Raw genomic sequence first — 14,061 nt, 5'->3', positions numbered from 1 at the left:
AACGGCTGCTGAATTCTCCTGATGGTTCTGCTGTAACAGATAAGTTTTTAGGGCGGGAGGGGTTGTTGGGGTTTTTTTGCAGATCATCGCCAGTGCTGGACAGGGATATTGTCCATGCACAGAGTCATTTTAGCTTGACAGGGCACTAGATATGTTGAATCTGCTGTCAAACAAACAGGCCATATTAATCTTGCCACAGCAGGAAAATAAAATCAATGTTCTTCAAATGGAAAAGGGCAACCCAGTAGGGAACTCCAGGTTATTTTCAGCTTTTTAACAGGTTATTACAAGTAGAAGAGAGTAATAAAAAGAAAACAAACTATTTTTAAAAACCACTATCCATGGGTGACCTCTCCCTAATGTCACAACTCAAAAAAGGAATGACTGTTTACCCAAAGAAAGTGTATTGAATGGAGGTAACAATCCCTCATGGACTATTCAGCCACTCTCGTTACTGGAGCAATGAAATCCTATTCTGAGAATGAGGCCTTTGTGCCCAAGGGTTAGCTTACTAGAGCAGGCAGTAATTTCTTTTGGATTCCACATTTTCCTTTGGGGAAGAGCTTGCCATCCATGGTGAAATGCTATTGCCGGAGTGAGCTTGTGCAGGCACTGGGTGGAGGCTGGCTCAAACATTTGCTGACCCACATCTCAAGTGCTGTATCCTCAGTGGTGTAAATGGTCATGGCACCATTAAGCCCAGTTTGCCCCAGCTAAGGACAGAGGCTGAGATCTAGCACAGCCTGCTCTGCATGCGAGAGGAGGGTAGCAAAGGGAAGCAAGGCTTTACAGCCAGCAAGTTCTCCATTAATACTGAAAAGAGAGGCACCATCTATAAGACTACATTCATTTGTATTCTGGTTTAAAGGGGGTTAGTACAAGCCCCAGGCTTGCTTTTGGTTAGGAATATTCTTCTTTGTGATCCTTGTTTATTTATATGTCTGTAATCTTAGATATACACACACATAAACACACACTTGCATAAGCCCAGCAAAAAGCTGATGTGCTCCAGGTAGATGTAGGATACTTGAGTGGTGGAGAAAATGTATGAATACATTAAGACAAAAGAAATTTTCATCAATTGAAGTGAGAGGATGGGTTACAGAGGTGCTGAAGCTTTCTTCTTGCCCTGAATGCCTGTGAAGCCAGCAGCTGAGTTGAGCTGTTTTTTTACCACATAACCTGGTGGCTATTTTGCTTCATGTGAAAAATATCTACTGCTTAGAGCAGTGGGGGTGGTGTTACAAGATTTCTGAGAAATGGCTGCATTCCTTGGCAGGAAAATACCTTTCTGCTGAAAATCACCTTGAAAGGGAAGTATCCCATATCTTTAAGCTGTATCTATATATCCTGGCTTCTAAAAAATGATGGGTTCTGAAGTATGCTTTGCCAATGACCATTTAGCCTTTAACAATCACTAAGTCTTCTTTGTGCTGTTGCTCCTCTGCCTGTAAGATTGAGCTGTCCACAAAGGCACTGAAGCCTTCTGCTGAAAAACACTGGCTTTGTGAAAGAGCCAATAGCTGTTAATTTCATTTCATTAGTCACTGTTTTAAAGAAAGGGCACAATGCAGAGCTTCTGCCAAGCCTCTGTGTTCAAAATTAGAAACAGACGTAGCCTTGGATAAATCTAAGAGGTGGAGCCTGTAGAGGGGCGAAGCATTACAAGTGTGTGTGGGCTGAGAACTGTGTATGCATATACTTTCCCAAATAATACCCCTCTAGTTCTCACCAGCATCAAAAAAGGATTACTCTCTGGTGGTGGCACCTTTCCATCACCCATGCCATCTCAGCAGCAGTGGCAGTGTTTCAGAAGAGCTCATGAATTATGGGTGATATTTCAGAAGCCAGAGACTAATCACGATGCAGCGCTGGGGAGTATTTCCTCAATAAATGTTAATTTCACAAATCATGTTTGACTTTTGGTTTGTGATTTAATTTGTGACAAGGGGCTTTGGTTGAGTAGACTCCTAATGCAACCATGAATCAAATACTTTTTCCACAGTTTATTTAACACTGGAATGAGTTTTAAAAAATAATAATAAAATCTATTAGTATATGTGTCTTAGCCTAGCAGTCTTTTTCTGTTTGTTTTGGTGTTTTCTCTACCAAGATGGTTGGAGAGAGATGGAGATACCTATGAGCTCTAGGCCTTCCAGCTCTTTATCCAGTGTTTTGAGTTGTTACTTTAAGACTGTGTCCTACAGTTCTAGCTGCATTGAGGCAAATACAGCTGCACTGTGGCTCTCCGTATGTGTGCTGATACACCACCTCAGATATGCCTTAAGTTGGCTAAACTAGTAATGTTACTGACAGTTGAATCATTTCATATTGGTTGTATAATCACACTGACTGCCTTCAAGCAAGATTGGGAGTCCACAGTAACAGATAATTCAGAAATAGCTATAAACAATCTATGCCTCCCTCTCTCTCATCATATAATGTTAATAGACAAAACAGCTAGGAAGGGGAAATCATTTTCCCATTTTAAAGATCAAGAATGAGTAAAAGTAGCCTGATACGGGGTAAGCCCAGAGTTGTTTAAGACCTGATATTGCTGGTTCATAGTAGGGAATGGTTGATAAACTACCGAAATTTGTGTGCACCGGTTATTTTGACTAACCAAGTTCAGTCAGTCGAGAATTTTAGGGAACTGTAAATGAGCTAGGAGAATGAGCAAGGCAATAACAAAGCTGATAAAGTTTTGGTGTGTTCTGTAATGCATATGGGAGTGGAAACACTCCTTTGGTCATATGGTTTCTGCATTGCAAGTGAACTGTGTGAACCTGGGTGATGGTCCTCTTTTCTCTGTGCTATGTATAGGAAAGATCTTTTCTGAATTGGCCCTAGATGGAGTTTGTGTTGCAACTAGAGATGATGACAGAATTCGTATGCTTTTAGCAACACTACCACTGTGAATGAGCAGGAAGTTCTCATTAGCAGACTTGTTGAGGATTAAACAAGAGAAAACGCACAAAGCCTAGTCCTTCATGAGTGAAGTGGTTGTCTCGTATTTTTTCTAGGAAGCAATCTTATGCTTTACTCTTCAGTCTCTGATACGTATATTTACTGCATTCTATGCATTAAATTCAGCTTTTCTTTTGATCTTAGGAAAGCAATTTTCCTATTGTTAGAGGACCTGTTAGCATGTCAACTTAAATACCATCATATAGTCCACAGGAGATGGACCTTCCTTTTCCAAAGGGGATAAAGCTGATTGATACAGTTTTGTTGCAGAACTCCCAAAAGGGGTGGCATTATCCATTTGATCTCATTTGATTATCTTTTTGGTTTAAATGGTCTTGGGTTTGGCAGGGAGTAGAACTGAGATAGAATGAAGACATCTTAGGACCACTCCCTGCCCTTTTCTTTCAGATGGAGTTATTAGTATTTCTCAATTCCCTTCCCCTTTTGTGTAAATTTCTATTTGTAGGATCATACAGGTATTTGTATATGTATGTATAGATTTATATTAATTGGTATTCAAACCTTCACACTTAAGATTTCAATTCTTAAAATTTTGTGGTGGCGTTAATTTTAAATGTCTGTGTTGTCCAACTTGACCAGCATTTTAAACCAGAGTCTGTTTTGAGAGAGCAAGTGTACATCAGACTGTTTTTCTCTGAAATGTGCCATGCATACATAAGCTCTTCTTCCAAGTCCCTTTCTCATCATTTAGTAGTACAGTGCTATCACTGGTCAAGTGCCCAAGCCTCATTGCAATGTACACAACACACCATCTCCTGTTTTCAGAGGTGAAGGTGCTTCCCAATGAGCCAGATAACAAAATTAAAATGTCCTCCTGCGTGTACACAGCTCACGTTTCTGGCTTCTACAGAATCAGCTGACAGCAGGAGTTAAAGACTTACAACTCTGGTGTTGTCTGCATAAGAATTGATGCTGTCACTCCTCTCCTGCAGAGTTTTCCTGTAATTCTCTTTGGTTTTGTTGAAAACTAACTGTGAGGTTCTAGAGGATGTGAGAAAGAGAAAGAAGGGTTCTTCTTACTGGTTATTATACTGGCTGTGTGGAGACCTCATAGCAGCCTTCCAGTATCTGAAGGGGGCTTATAAGGATGCTGGGCAGGGACTCTTCTTTAGGGACTATAGTGATAGGACAAGGGGTAGCTGGTTAAAACTTAAACAGGGGAAGTTTAGATTGGATATAAGGAAGAAGTTCTTTACTGTAAGGGTGGTGAGGCACTGGAATGGGCTGCCCAGAGAAGTTGTGAATGCTTCATCCCTAGCGGTGTTCAGGGTCTGGTTGGACAGAGCCTTGGGTGACGTGGTTTAGTGTGGGGTGTCCCTGCCCATGGCAGGGGGGGTTGGAACTAGATGATCTGAAGGTCCTTTCCAACCCTAACTATTCTATGATTCTATAATTCTGTGATTATATTCTGTTGTTGGTGTCCCAGGACTTTGACATTTGATCCATCTGTGGGGAAACCTGTCTGAAGGCAGAAGGAGGGTTCAGAAAGAGCTCAGTGCTGAAAGTTACTTTCATAGTAGGTATGCTTCTTGGTTGTGTGCTTATGGGGTGTTAGATGTTGTGGATACAGGAAAAGAAAATAGAATAGGATTGAAAACCAAAATGATGTTCCACCTGAGCCTTGATGAGAATGAAGAGAAATAATCAGCTACTTTGGCCCCTTTTTGACTGCTGTTGACTTGGTTTAGTACTGTCATGACTTGCAAGTGTGTGCAGCAGAAGGGAAGCCAGTGAGCTGTAGGAGTGGGGCTAGCACACATGAGGATTCGAGTACAGGATGGTACTGGAGACAAGGAGCTGGCTAGAGGCCAGCAGAAGGGGATGGGATGCTGCACCAAGGACAGGTGTCGCCGCTTGCAGGAGGGATGCCAGTCTGGCACAAAGGAGGGCTTGCACAGAGGTGGTGGTGATGAGTAATACTACTCCCTGTGCAACACCATCTTAATAAGCCCTACACAAAAGCCTGACTATATCTTCTGCTCACTGCCTGACATGTGCACTTGCATGCCATCCAGGCCATGATGCTGGTCTTGGGAGAAAACAGGCCCATAGGGCAGTTCTGTGATGTGAGCATAGGCAAAGGGGAGATGTAGCTCCAGAGCCACAGTATATTTCTCTTTCAGCCTTCAGTAGGCAGTGCTGTGTGCCTGGGCCCTAGTTGCTAAAGGAAAGGCCACTTAGCTCTGAAGAATAAAACCCAAAAATACATGGTCACTAGCAGAATTGCAGCAGTGAGCTAATAGGCTTTGTCTCAGCTCTGCATGTCCTGTACTGAGGATCCCTCTGGCTGGGTTCATTCCATATCATGTGCCCAAGTAGGATGGCTGTTGTAGCACCGTGGCATTCATGACTACACACCGTGAAGACACTGCTCAAAACACCTTTCATCCTCAATAAATCAAAGGTACAGAGTACAACAGCATGATCTCTTGCTACCTTGCTTTTCCCCAAATCCCCAACCTGTTCATGTCCAAACATAATAAGCAATCAAATACAATCTCCATTCAAACAATGGAGACTAGAGTTAAAATTGTCTTTTGGGAAAGAAAAATCTAACACATGCACACTTTCTCGCAGGCAAGGAAAACTAATAAATAAATAAATAAATAGAGTTTCTGGCCTGGTGCCAAATTAAGGTTTAAAAATTCATGCCCGCCACAAGAATTTATATAACTTATGAATAATTTATAGGCTGCACCGATAACGAGGGGCTTAATATCTGATAGAGATTATTTAATCAATAGAAAACAGTGCAGTGAAAAAACCATCACAGAACTACAACATGTCAGTCAGTGCTGGGCAGCTTTTAACCTCCACCTACTACATGTATGTGCCGTCATAGATATATATGGAAGGACATTTTGTAAATAGGGTGGTAGCACGGAAGTGGAATGGCCAGGACTTTTTTCTTCTGGAGGCTTTATTTTGGCAGTCTGCTGTTCCAGACATTTCCCTTGCTGATTCGCCAGAGCTTTGAAATGTAATGCGTTTTCTAGCTATTTGCTGAATTGGTCAAAAGGAGTAGCTAGTTTCTCATGTATGATCTGCTGGGGATCATAGGTTAGTGTGAGATGGTTCAGAGTTCAGCAAGACTGGTGGCAGGCACAAATGGCTGCCCCAAGTCTTGTGGCATGAAATGTCTCACCTGTAGGCATCACAAAACAGTAAACTTTGAGCACAGAGGAAGCAAGCAAGAATTCTCCTGATTTTTCTTGTCTTTGTGTGTATCTCTTTCTATATAATTGCACCAGAGTTTTACATCTTGCTGGAACCTGAAGTTGTGCATCTTAAAAGCTAGCCAGTGCTACATGAATATCCAGTCTGGCATAGTAAAATCCCTAGAATATCACCCAGCAGTGTGTGATGGTACCAGTGGTACACTCAGACTTATGTAGAAAGCCAGCCTACTTGTTTAGGTTTAAGTAAGGTAAAATATGGATTATTAACTGGTTCCTTGATAGAAAGCAATTCCAAAACAAGCTGTATGAATTGACTACCATTCCTAGAGCACCAGAGAGCATTTCTTGTTACCCTTATTTTTTATTTATAATACTTACCTGAAATACTTTATGTTTCAGTATAAACTCATCTAAAGATCTCTATCCACTAAATGTTTTTATAGTAATAAATACATTTTTATGGCCCCAGAGGATCTAATTTGTGTAGCTGTGAATGTCTCATAAACGGTCTTCATCTATAAGGCTGAGAAAACAGGGGCTGCATACCCACACTAGAATGTATAGTGATGGGCTGCTGTGGGCAATCCCATCTAGCAAGAACTTTAGTATTTCACACCGTTCTTGCTAATGACTGAAAGACAGTTTCTTGTTCTTAACAGATCATAACCGGTGTGTCTGTTTGGGTTTTTTTCTTGATTTTTTATTTTGGGGGGAGGTTCTTATTTTCCATAAATATTTGATAATGCATGCTCCTGGTGTTGTCTGTGCCAGCTAGTCTTTCTTAAACAGTATTTTCCTAGGTATTGCTCAGAGCCATCCTGTTACTTTTGTTACAGTCCTGATTTGGAGGTTGCATGTAGCTGCCATGCCTTAATGAGAGCTCTGTGAATTATTCCTCTAAGCTTTCTAGGGCTTGGGCAAAGGCACCCTTTAATAAGCTGTAGCATAGTCCCCCAGACAGGAAGGGGAAATCATCACCAAAAGTGTCTTTTTGCTGTTTTAAGTGATATCTTCATAGTATTGTAGCACAAAGGCAATCTGGTCATGGAGAAGACCTTGCTGTGCTGGCACTTGACAAGAGTGGTACAGAAGCAGGGTCTATGCCCTAGTCGGTTTACAACCCAAACCAGAAAGCAACTGTTGGAAACCCAGTGATGGGGAAGTCCAAGCTGTTGTCAAGCATCACAGCAGAGAACAGTCTTCAGGCAGAAGCTGAAGAAAAATTATGCTGTAGTTCTGTCACTAGCAGTGATGCTCTTCCAAGTATGGCGGGGAGGGGGAGGAGGAGTGTTGGGGGAGCACAGATTTGTTTGCCTGGATATTTAACAAGTGAATGGTGGAACCTGACTTGGGAGACTGGTCAGAGACAGAAGCCAACTTTAAAGGCCAAAGAAGAGTTCCTGGGTTGGTTACAGAAGGGCCCTCAAGGTATCTAGAAATTAAGGCAGCTAGTTCATGTTAGATATAGTATAAATAGAAAGGAGACAGTGGGGGCGTGGAAGGAATGGTTAAGGTAGAAGCTAAGAAAATTGTATTGCAGTGGTGATCTGAGATCTACTTTGAGTTGCCAGCACTGGAGCAAAAATGTGTTTATCAAAGTGAAAGAGACTGTGGTGGATTACTTTAGATAAAAGATATCTAGCTAAACTTAGGCATGAAATTTTAGCCGTGTGAGTGGTTAGGAAAACCCACAATACAAACCTGGATCATAATCAAACAAGCAGTGTTGTCCTTAGGGGTAGAAAAGGAAAAAGTGGAATCGAGTGGAGAGGCTAAGAGTTCTGGTTTAGACTTATTGTGTTTGAGCTGATGGTAGGACAACCAAAGACGTTAGAGTGAAAAACAATGCATTTATTCAGGAGAAAAGGAAGAAAACTACTGATTTTTTTATCTGAGTGTCTAAATGTTGCAAGGGTTTTGTGTGTGTTTTGAGGAAAAAGTCACAGCTTTTTTTTTTAACTTCTGGTAGTGGCATCATAAATCTTCACAGCCCTGTCAATCAGTTAGTGTATTTGGATACAATCAAAAGACAGGGTGAATACAGACAAAATTGCTGATCATCAGATATTTCTTGATATAGGGGGAATTGGACCACCCTCTGTGTTTACAGGGGTTCTACTGACATGCAGTAGACTCTTGAAAAAAGACTGAAATGACTTGAAGGATAAAGGAATGATATGAAATTGATGGGCTGTCACATCTTGTGATCCCCAGAATATAGGCAAGTTGGAATAATGAGGAAGAGAGGCACAGTGCTTTTTTGTTACATTTCCAGTCTAAGCTACAGAACAAGCCACAGTCCACTATGGGGAAGCTACTGAGCATTAGAGGGCTCTGGATTCTGTGCTGGTTCCTGGTATAGTCAGAATCTGAGTGGCACAAAGGTGTTTTAAGACCACATTTCTCCACATTCCTCTTGGCTACTCCTTTCTTTCACATGCAGGAATCATCCCTCCTTTGCCATATTGCTTAGTTTTCATTATTACTTCTTTATTGGTTTGGATCCTGAAAGAGAAAATAAAATGGAAAAAAAAAATAAAGAGAAAGAAAAGAGTTTAGGATTATTCTAAGCTTGCTTTCATAAGCTTCATGCACATCTCTGATAGGGTACGTAGTGGGTCATTTGAGGTTAGGAACTTATTAGAGCTTTTTTATTACATATTTATTTTATATATTTTTTAATTTTTTTTTTTTTTCTGGGGAGATAGTAATGATGAGATGCAGATGGAAAAGTGGCAAAGGGAATAGATAGGATGGTGCTGCACACAATCTCTGTGCTCCTTCAACACAAGATGAAGTTATTCTTCTGTTAAGCATATGACTTCTTAAAGACCAAAGTCTTGTCTACTTCAAGCTCTGAAACTTAACCAGAGAATTTTAGTTTCATGTCTTGGCTTATAGCAGGGACATGAGATATCACACAAGACATGGGCTTTGGTGCCTTTATGAAAGCAAGTAATGGCCTGAACGATTTTTGCAACTTCTTAAAGTATGTATCTAGTGAGGAAAACAAGTAATGAAGAATTCATTTTTAACACCACTTGCACTTGGCTTCATACTGAGTTACAGAAGCCTGATGTTTTCTTGCTTTCCCAGTTGCCCTAGCAGGCAGAGAGGAAATTGGTGGTGGGGACAGCATGGTGTAGAATGTGCAAGGGGCCACAGGTGCTAATCCCAGCTCTGATATTGATTTACTGGGCAAATCACTTTGCTTCACATATGCCTATCAGTAAAGATCAGGAGGTTAATACTTGCAACACTTCTCTCATGTGAAATGTGATGATTGTAAGATCTGGTGTGTATCCAGAGCTTCCAAGATGTGAGAGCTAAGTGCTCTTACAGATCCTTTTGTCCTAATATAGCTCCTCTCTGTATTGCAGGTAGTGTGCATGCTGCCAGCCAGAGGCTGGGTCTTTCCTTTCCTTGAACCTCCTTGCAATGACTATTACAGGGCAGGGTTTCCTACATTTTTACAGTGGGAAGACTGATGCTGTCAATCTTAAGTAGACAGGGTTTTAAAAAAAAAAGCTTCATTCACCAGTAAGTTACTTTCATCTCCAAATGTAATAGGAGACTAGTTCTGCTTATTGGTCTGTGATTTCTAGAATTTGCTCACTTGCTTAGAATAAATGGGAAAAGTAGTACCAGGGTGAGGTGAGAACCTGTCATATCTGAGGAAGATAAAAGGGAAGGGGAAACTTGAGGTAACACCGCTTAATGGTTTTCTACCCTACAGGCTATGTGTTATTTACTTTCTCACGGATCCTCCAAGAGCTGGTACTGGCATATTTCCAGTCCTATAGGGCTTTGCTAAAGTAAAGGATTTTAGATGCTTATGTGGACTCAGGAGATCAGAATTCTCTTCTGTGCCACAGATTTAGGAAATACGTGGCTTCTGTATGTCTTATTTTCTAGCCTCTGGAATAATGCTCTTTATTTGCTTTTCCTGATTAGCTTTTCAGAATGCGTGTTCTCTTCCTTTATGGAGTCATTCAGGCACTCACACACACACACATACACACAGACAGATGGATAGATACAAGTATACAGCATTTACAGGGGATTGTGTAAGCCATACAGTGACAGAACTGATGCAACACTTGGAAATTTTTAAACCCTTCTTGTTGGCCTGTTTGGAAATAACATGTGTACTACCACTGTGCCATGTAATGCGCCAGCAAAGCATTGGCTTGCACAGAGATGGAGGCAGGTGCTGAATTATGCCCTTGTTTTACCAAAAATCTCCTAGTTGGGGGCTATCCTAAAAGACCCCTGCATCATACTGGAGGGAATAGGGTTGGTGGGTGACCAGCTGTAAATCCAAATTCAGAAATCCTAGCTGCAGCATAACCATGTAGTACTTGTGGCATGATCCCTGCAGCATTTATTTCTTGCACGTTACCCCTGGGGAATATGTTTGTTGACCTTCTCACTCCTGTCACGCTGGGGGCTTTTGTCATATCAGAATACGTTGCTGTGCTTCTCTCTGTCCCTTGACTTGTCAGAGACACAAATCTTTTTCAAATGTTCTCCCCTGTTCATTTCCATTATTATATCTGGTGCTTCTAGGTGGCAAGCAAAAATGAATAACCTTGTAAATGCTCCCTGTCTTTCAATTTGTTTTATTTTTCATACAACGTGTCAGTGCATTTTTGTTGAGTGTTTTTAATAAGATGAAGTTGATGAAAATAAATTGCTTTGTAGTTCCTGCTGTGGGTGACAGAAATGCTGGGTCTGTGATTTTCCAAAACTGTGCATTTGAAACCAGTGTGGAGGGTGTTCTGTATGCCTGTAACTGCAGTCATCTTTGTAAAATACCTCATAGAAAAAGAAAACAGCTAGCAGTTTGAATTTTAGGGAGCAAGATGCACTGCTGTATCCAGCTTCAGTGAAAGAGGGAGCTGTCAAGGAGAAATTTAGGATTGATTCTGTGCCAGTCTTGGGTCTGCCATACGGGATAGTTAGCCAGATCTGTCTCTAGTATGAGAGGAAGAATGAATTATAGAGCAAACCCTCTAACCAGACTATTAGCCAAGGCTTGAAAAGTAAGGATTTGAACTTGAAAATGTGAACACCCCATTGCCCATGGCTAGTGCATGTCAGCTTTCTTCTAAGCAGTTCAATGTCTTGCTCAAACAAATGTAATGCAGATAAATGGAGATCTCCAAATTACCAAGGTGTACTCAGTAGACAGTCTGGTATCTACTCATCTCTTCTTGGAGAGAAGATAACGCACCTATTCCAAATGTGATTTTCAAGTCAAGAATTTTCTTTTTTTCTTACTCCTTTTAATGAAGAAAAAAAAAAAAAGGTCAGTATTGTCATATTTCTTATAACTGTTTGTTTTGATAGAAGTTGCAGAAAATGCCATTTTAATTCCCAAAAGTTTATAATTCCAGTTTGTTGTCCACTTTTTTTGTGCTTTTTGTACTACTTACTTAGCTGGCAACACAATGTTAATGTCCATTTCTAACTGCATTCTCTGCTGCACTTTTATTAGTCAGCACTCTCCTTGTACTGGTTGGGAGCTGGCACATGGAAGTTGCACAGGAGCTGATAATGGACCAGGAGCTGGGGTCCGACTTCTGCAACTTCAAAGCTAATGCCATTATCATTAAGCCAATTTTACCTCCCTCAGAAAAGCTTTTAGTCCTTCTACTGTTATGTCTTTTTGGAAACATTGAAAACAGGAACAATTAAGCCCCAAATTTATAATAATTTTCTCCTCTTTCCATTTCAAATTCAGAAATTACCTCCAAGATTATGCTGCTTGAGGTACAGACAAGACAGTATCCCGGATTAATTATTCTCATTGTCCACTCAAATTTGAAGAGTTGGATTAATACTGGCAGTAAAACTAGCTTGCTGTAAAGCACAGTGTTTAGAAATAGGGATCATACTGCACGTACAGTTCAGCCTTGTCTGCTGTGCTATAGGGAGGAAGGGACAGAGAAGTACACTCAAACTTTGGAAAAATACCCAGTTATGTTTGCAAGTTTTCTGGTGATGCCTCTTAAACTGCCAAAGTTTTGAATGCCCTATTCAGCCTTGCATTTCTGTTTTACAGAAACAACCTTTCAGATTACATGCCTTGTTGTACAACCCTGAAACTCACTTCAAAGGAGTTAGGCAGTGAGGGAGTACAGGATTCTGCCTCTCTTACAGGGTTTAAACCAGCTAACTGAGCCGAAGTACTTTTTTTTTTTCAGTAAAAATAATTTGTTGTTTACACTTCTCATTTCAGACTGAATAAATAATGTTACTGCACTTCATTCTGTATTAGAATAGCATATGCTGGGCAAACAAGCGAGGAGACAGAAGAGCATAAAATCACAGCAGAGATGGAAAAGGTCCATGGAAGTTTCAAGCAATCCTCTTGCCAATAAAAGTCTATTGTTAGTCCATATTACATCTGGTTTATTTTTAAATGCTTCAGTTGATGGTGTTCCTGCCAATTCCCTGGGGAAATTATTTCATTCCTACCATTAGGCAACATTTCCAGAGATTTACACTAAGTTTTCCTCTGCTTGGCTGCTTTTCATTGCCCCTATTTACAACTACTTACAACAAGATGATCCCTCCATGGCAAGTCCTTTCCTTCCAGAAGATTTCACTCTTCTCTCTATGACTGCCAAGAGCCATGTGCAAGGTCTGGGGTTTATTCTGTTGCTCCTAGATCCTTGTTGTGCCACTTTTATTCACTCGGTGTCGCATTTTTCATGTGAGCTCCAAAGGAGGGCAACTACTTCACCAAATCACTGCTGTTAAGTAGCAGAAGCTGAGGCCCTCAAATAGGCTGCACACATGTAGGGGGGTTTTATCTGTTTTTCATAATTCAATTTCTTATTTTCATAATTGGTATAATTATATCAATTCATTATTTTGTATTTTAAATTATTAGCCATTTTTAATTCCCTTTAGTTTGTAGACATCTGTCTGGTTCTCAGGTGTCCAAGGCAAAACAGTATGTGAGTACAGTTTCGACACAGCTGTTTTATACAGGAACTGTCAAGTTGGTTAAGGGACCTGAGGCTTCCTAGTACAGTTTTACTCCACCATAGCTTTAAAAGCTGCTGTGAAATCTGAGATCTGATTGTTCTCTTCTTCCCCTCCTGGTCTTTTGAGTCATCTTTGGCTTACAGATTTTCTTTCACTGTTATATTGAGTACTGAGTCCAGCAGTGGCATGTCTAAGTTTGCAGAATCTCTGTTAAGGATATTAATCACTCCTGATTTTAAAATTCTGATCCTTTTCGTCTGGTCTTCCCAGAAGTATTCTCCTTGACCTCATGTAAATGGAGGTGTTTGTATGTACTGCGTGAATGTGAGCAGGTTTGTATGATAATATGCTTACAAAATCCTGGCTTTGTCATTTTCTAGGTATTTGGTGCTAGAACATGTGTCAGGTGGGGAGCTCTTTGACTATCTCGTAAAAAAGGGAAGATTGACACCAAAAGAAGCCAGGAAGTTCTTCCGACAAATCATCTCTGCTTTAGACTTCTGCCATAGTCATTCAATATGGTGAGTAGAGCCATTTCTAACAGGAATTGCCTGTTACATAAAAGCACAGAATAAACAAATCTTATTTCTTGATACTTTTGCTTACTATTAAGTAACTGATGTTAAAAGCATTGTGTAAAGAGCTGATGTATGTTTTAATTCTTGGCCATCTGTGAGACAGGGTGCCAGTCACAGATAAACTGTTCATGGGGAAGTTCGTCCGTCATTTCTCACCAGAGGAGAATTCATTCACAAGGACTGCTTTAACCAGGAAAGCCAAAACCACAAAGGAAAAACAATTTAATTTCCATCATTCTTGGGGCACTTGCCAATAACTAAGAATTACTTACACTGTATCAAAATGAATCCCTGAAGAAACCTGGGACAATTACAAA

General features: G+C 40.6%; 1 protein-coding gene across 13 annotated transcripts in view; it reads left to right on the top strand.

Moving 5' to 3' along the window:
• BRSK2 (BR serine/threonine kinase 2) overlaps positions 1–14,061 on the top strand; it is a 325,977-nt gene that overhangs the window by 216,795 nt on the left and 95,121 nt on the right. For all 13 annotated transcript variants that reach the window (XM_057412868.1, XM_057412864.1, XM_057412866.1 and 10 more), the window contains one exon: positions 13,547–13,687. In XM_057412868.1, the coding sequence (XP_057268851.1) occupies positions 13,547–13,687 (141 nt within the window). The remainder of the gene's footprint in view (positions 1–13,546; positions 13,688–14,061) is intronic.

The sequence above is a fragment of the Pezoporus wallicus genome, unplaced genomic scaffold, assembly GCF_028554395.1.
Source record: "Pezoporus wallicus isolate ANWC-B61680 ecotype Strahan unplaced genomic scaffold, APGP_CSIRO_Pwel_v1 scaffold_6885, whole genome shotgun sequence".
In the NCBI taxonomy this organism is placed as follows: Eukaryota; Metazoa; Chordata; class Aves; order Psittaciformes; family Psittacidae; genus Pezoporus; species Pezoporus wallicus.
This window is presented reverse-complemented; position numbering and strand designations above follow the sequence as displayed.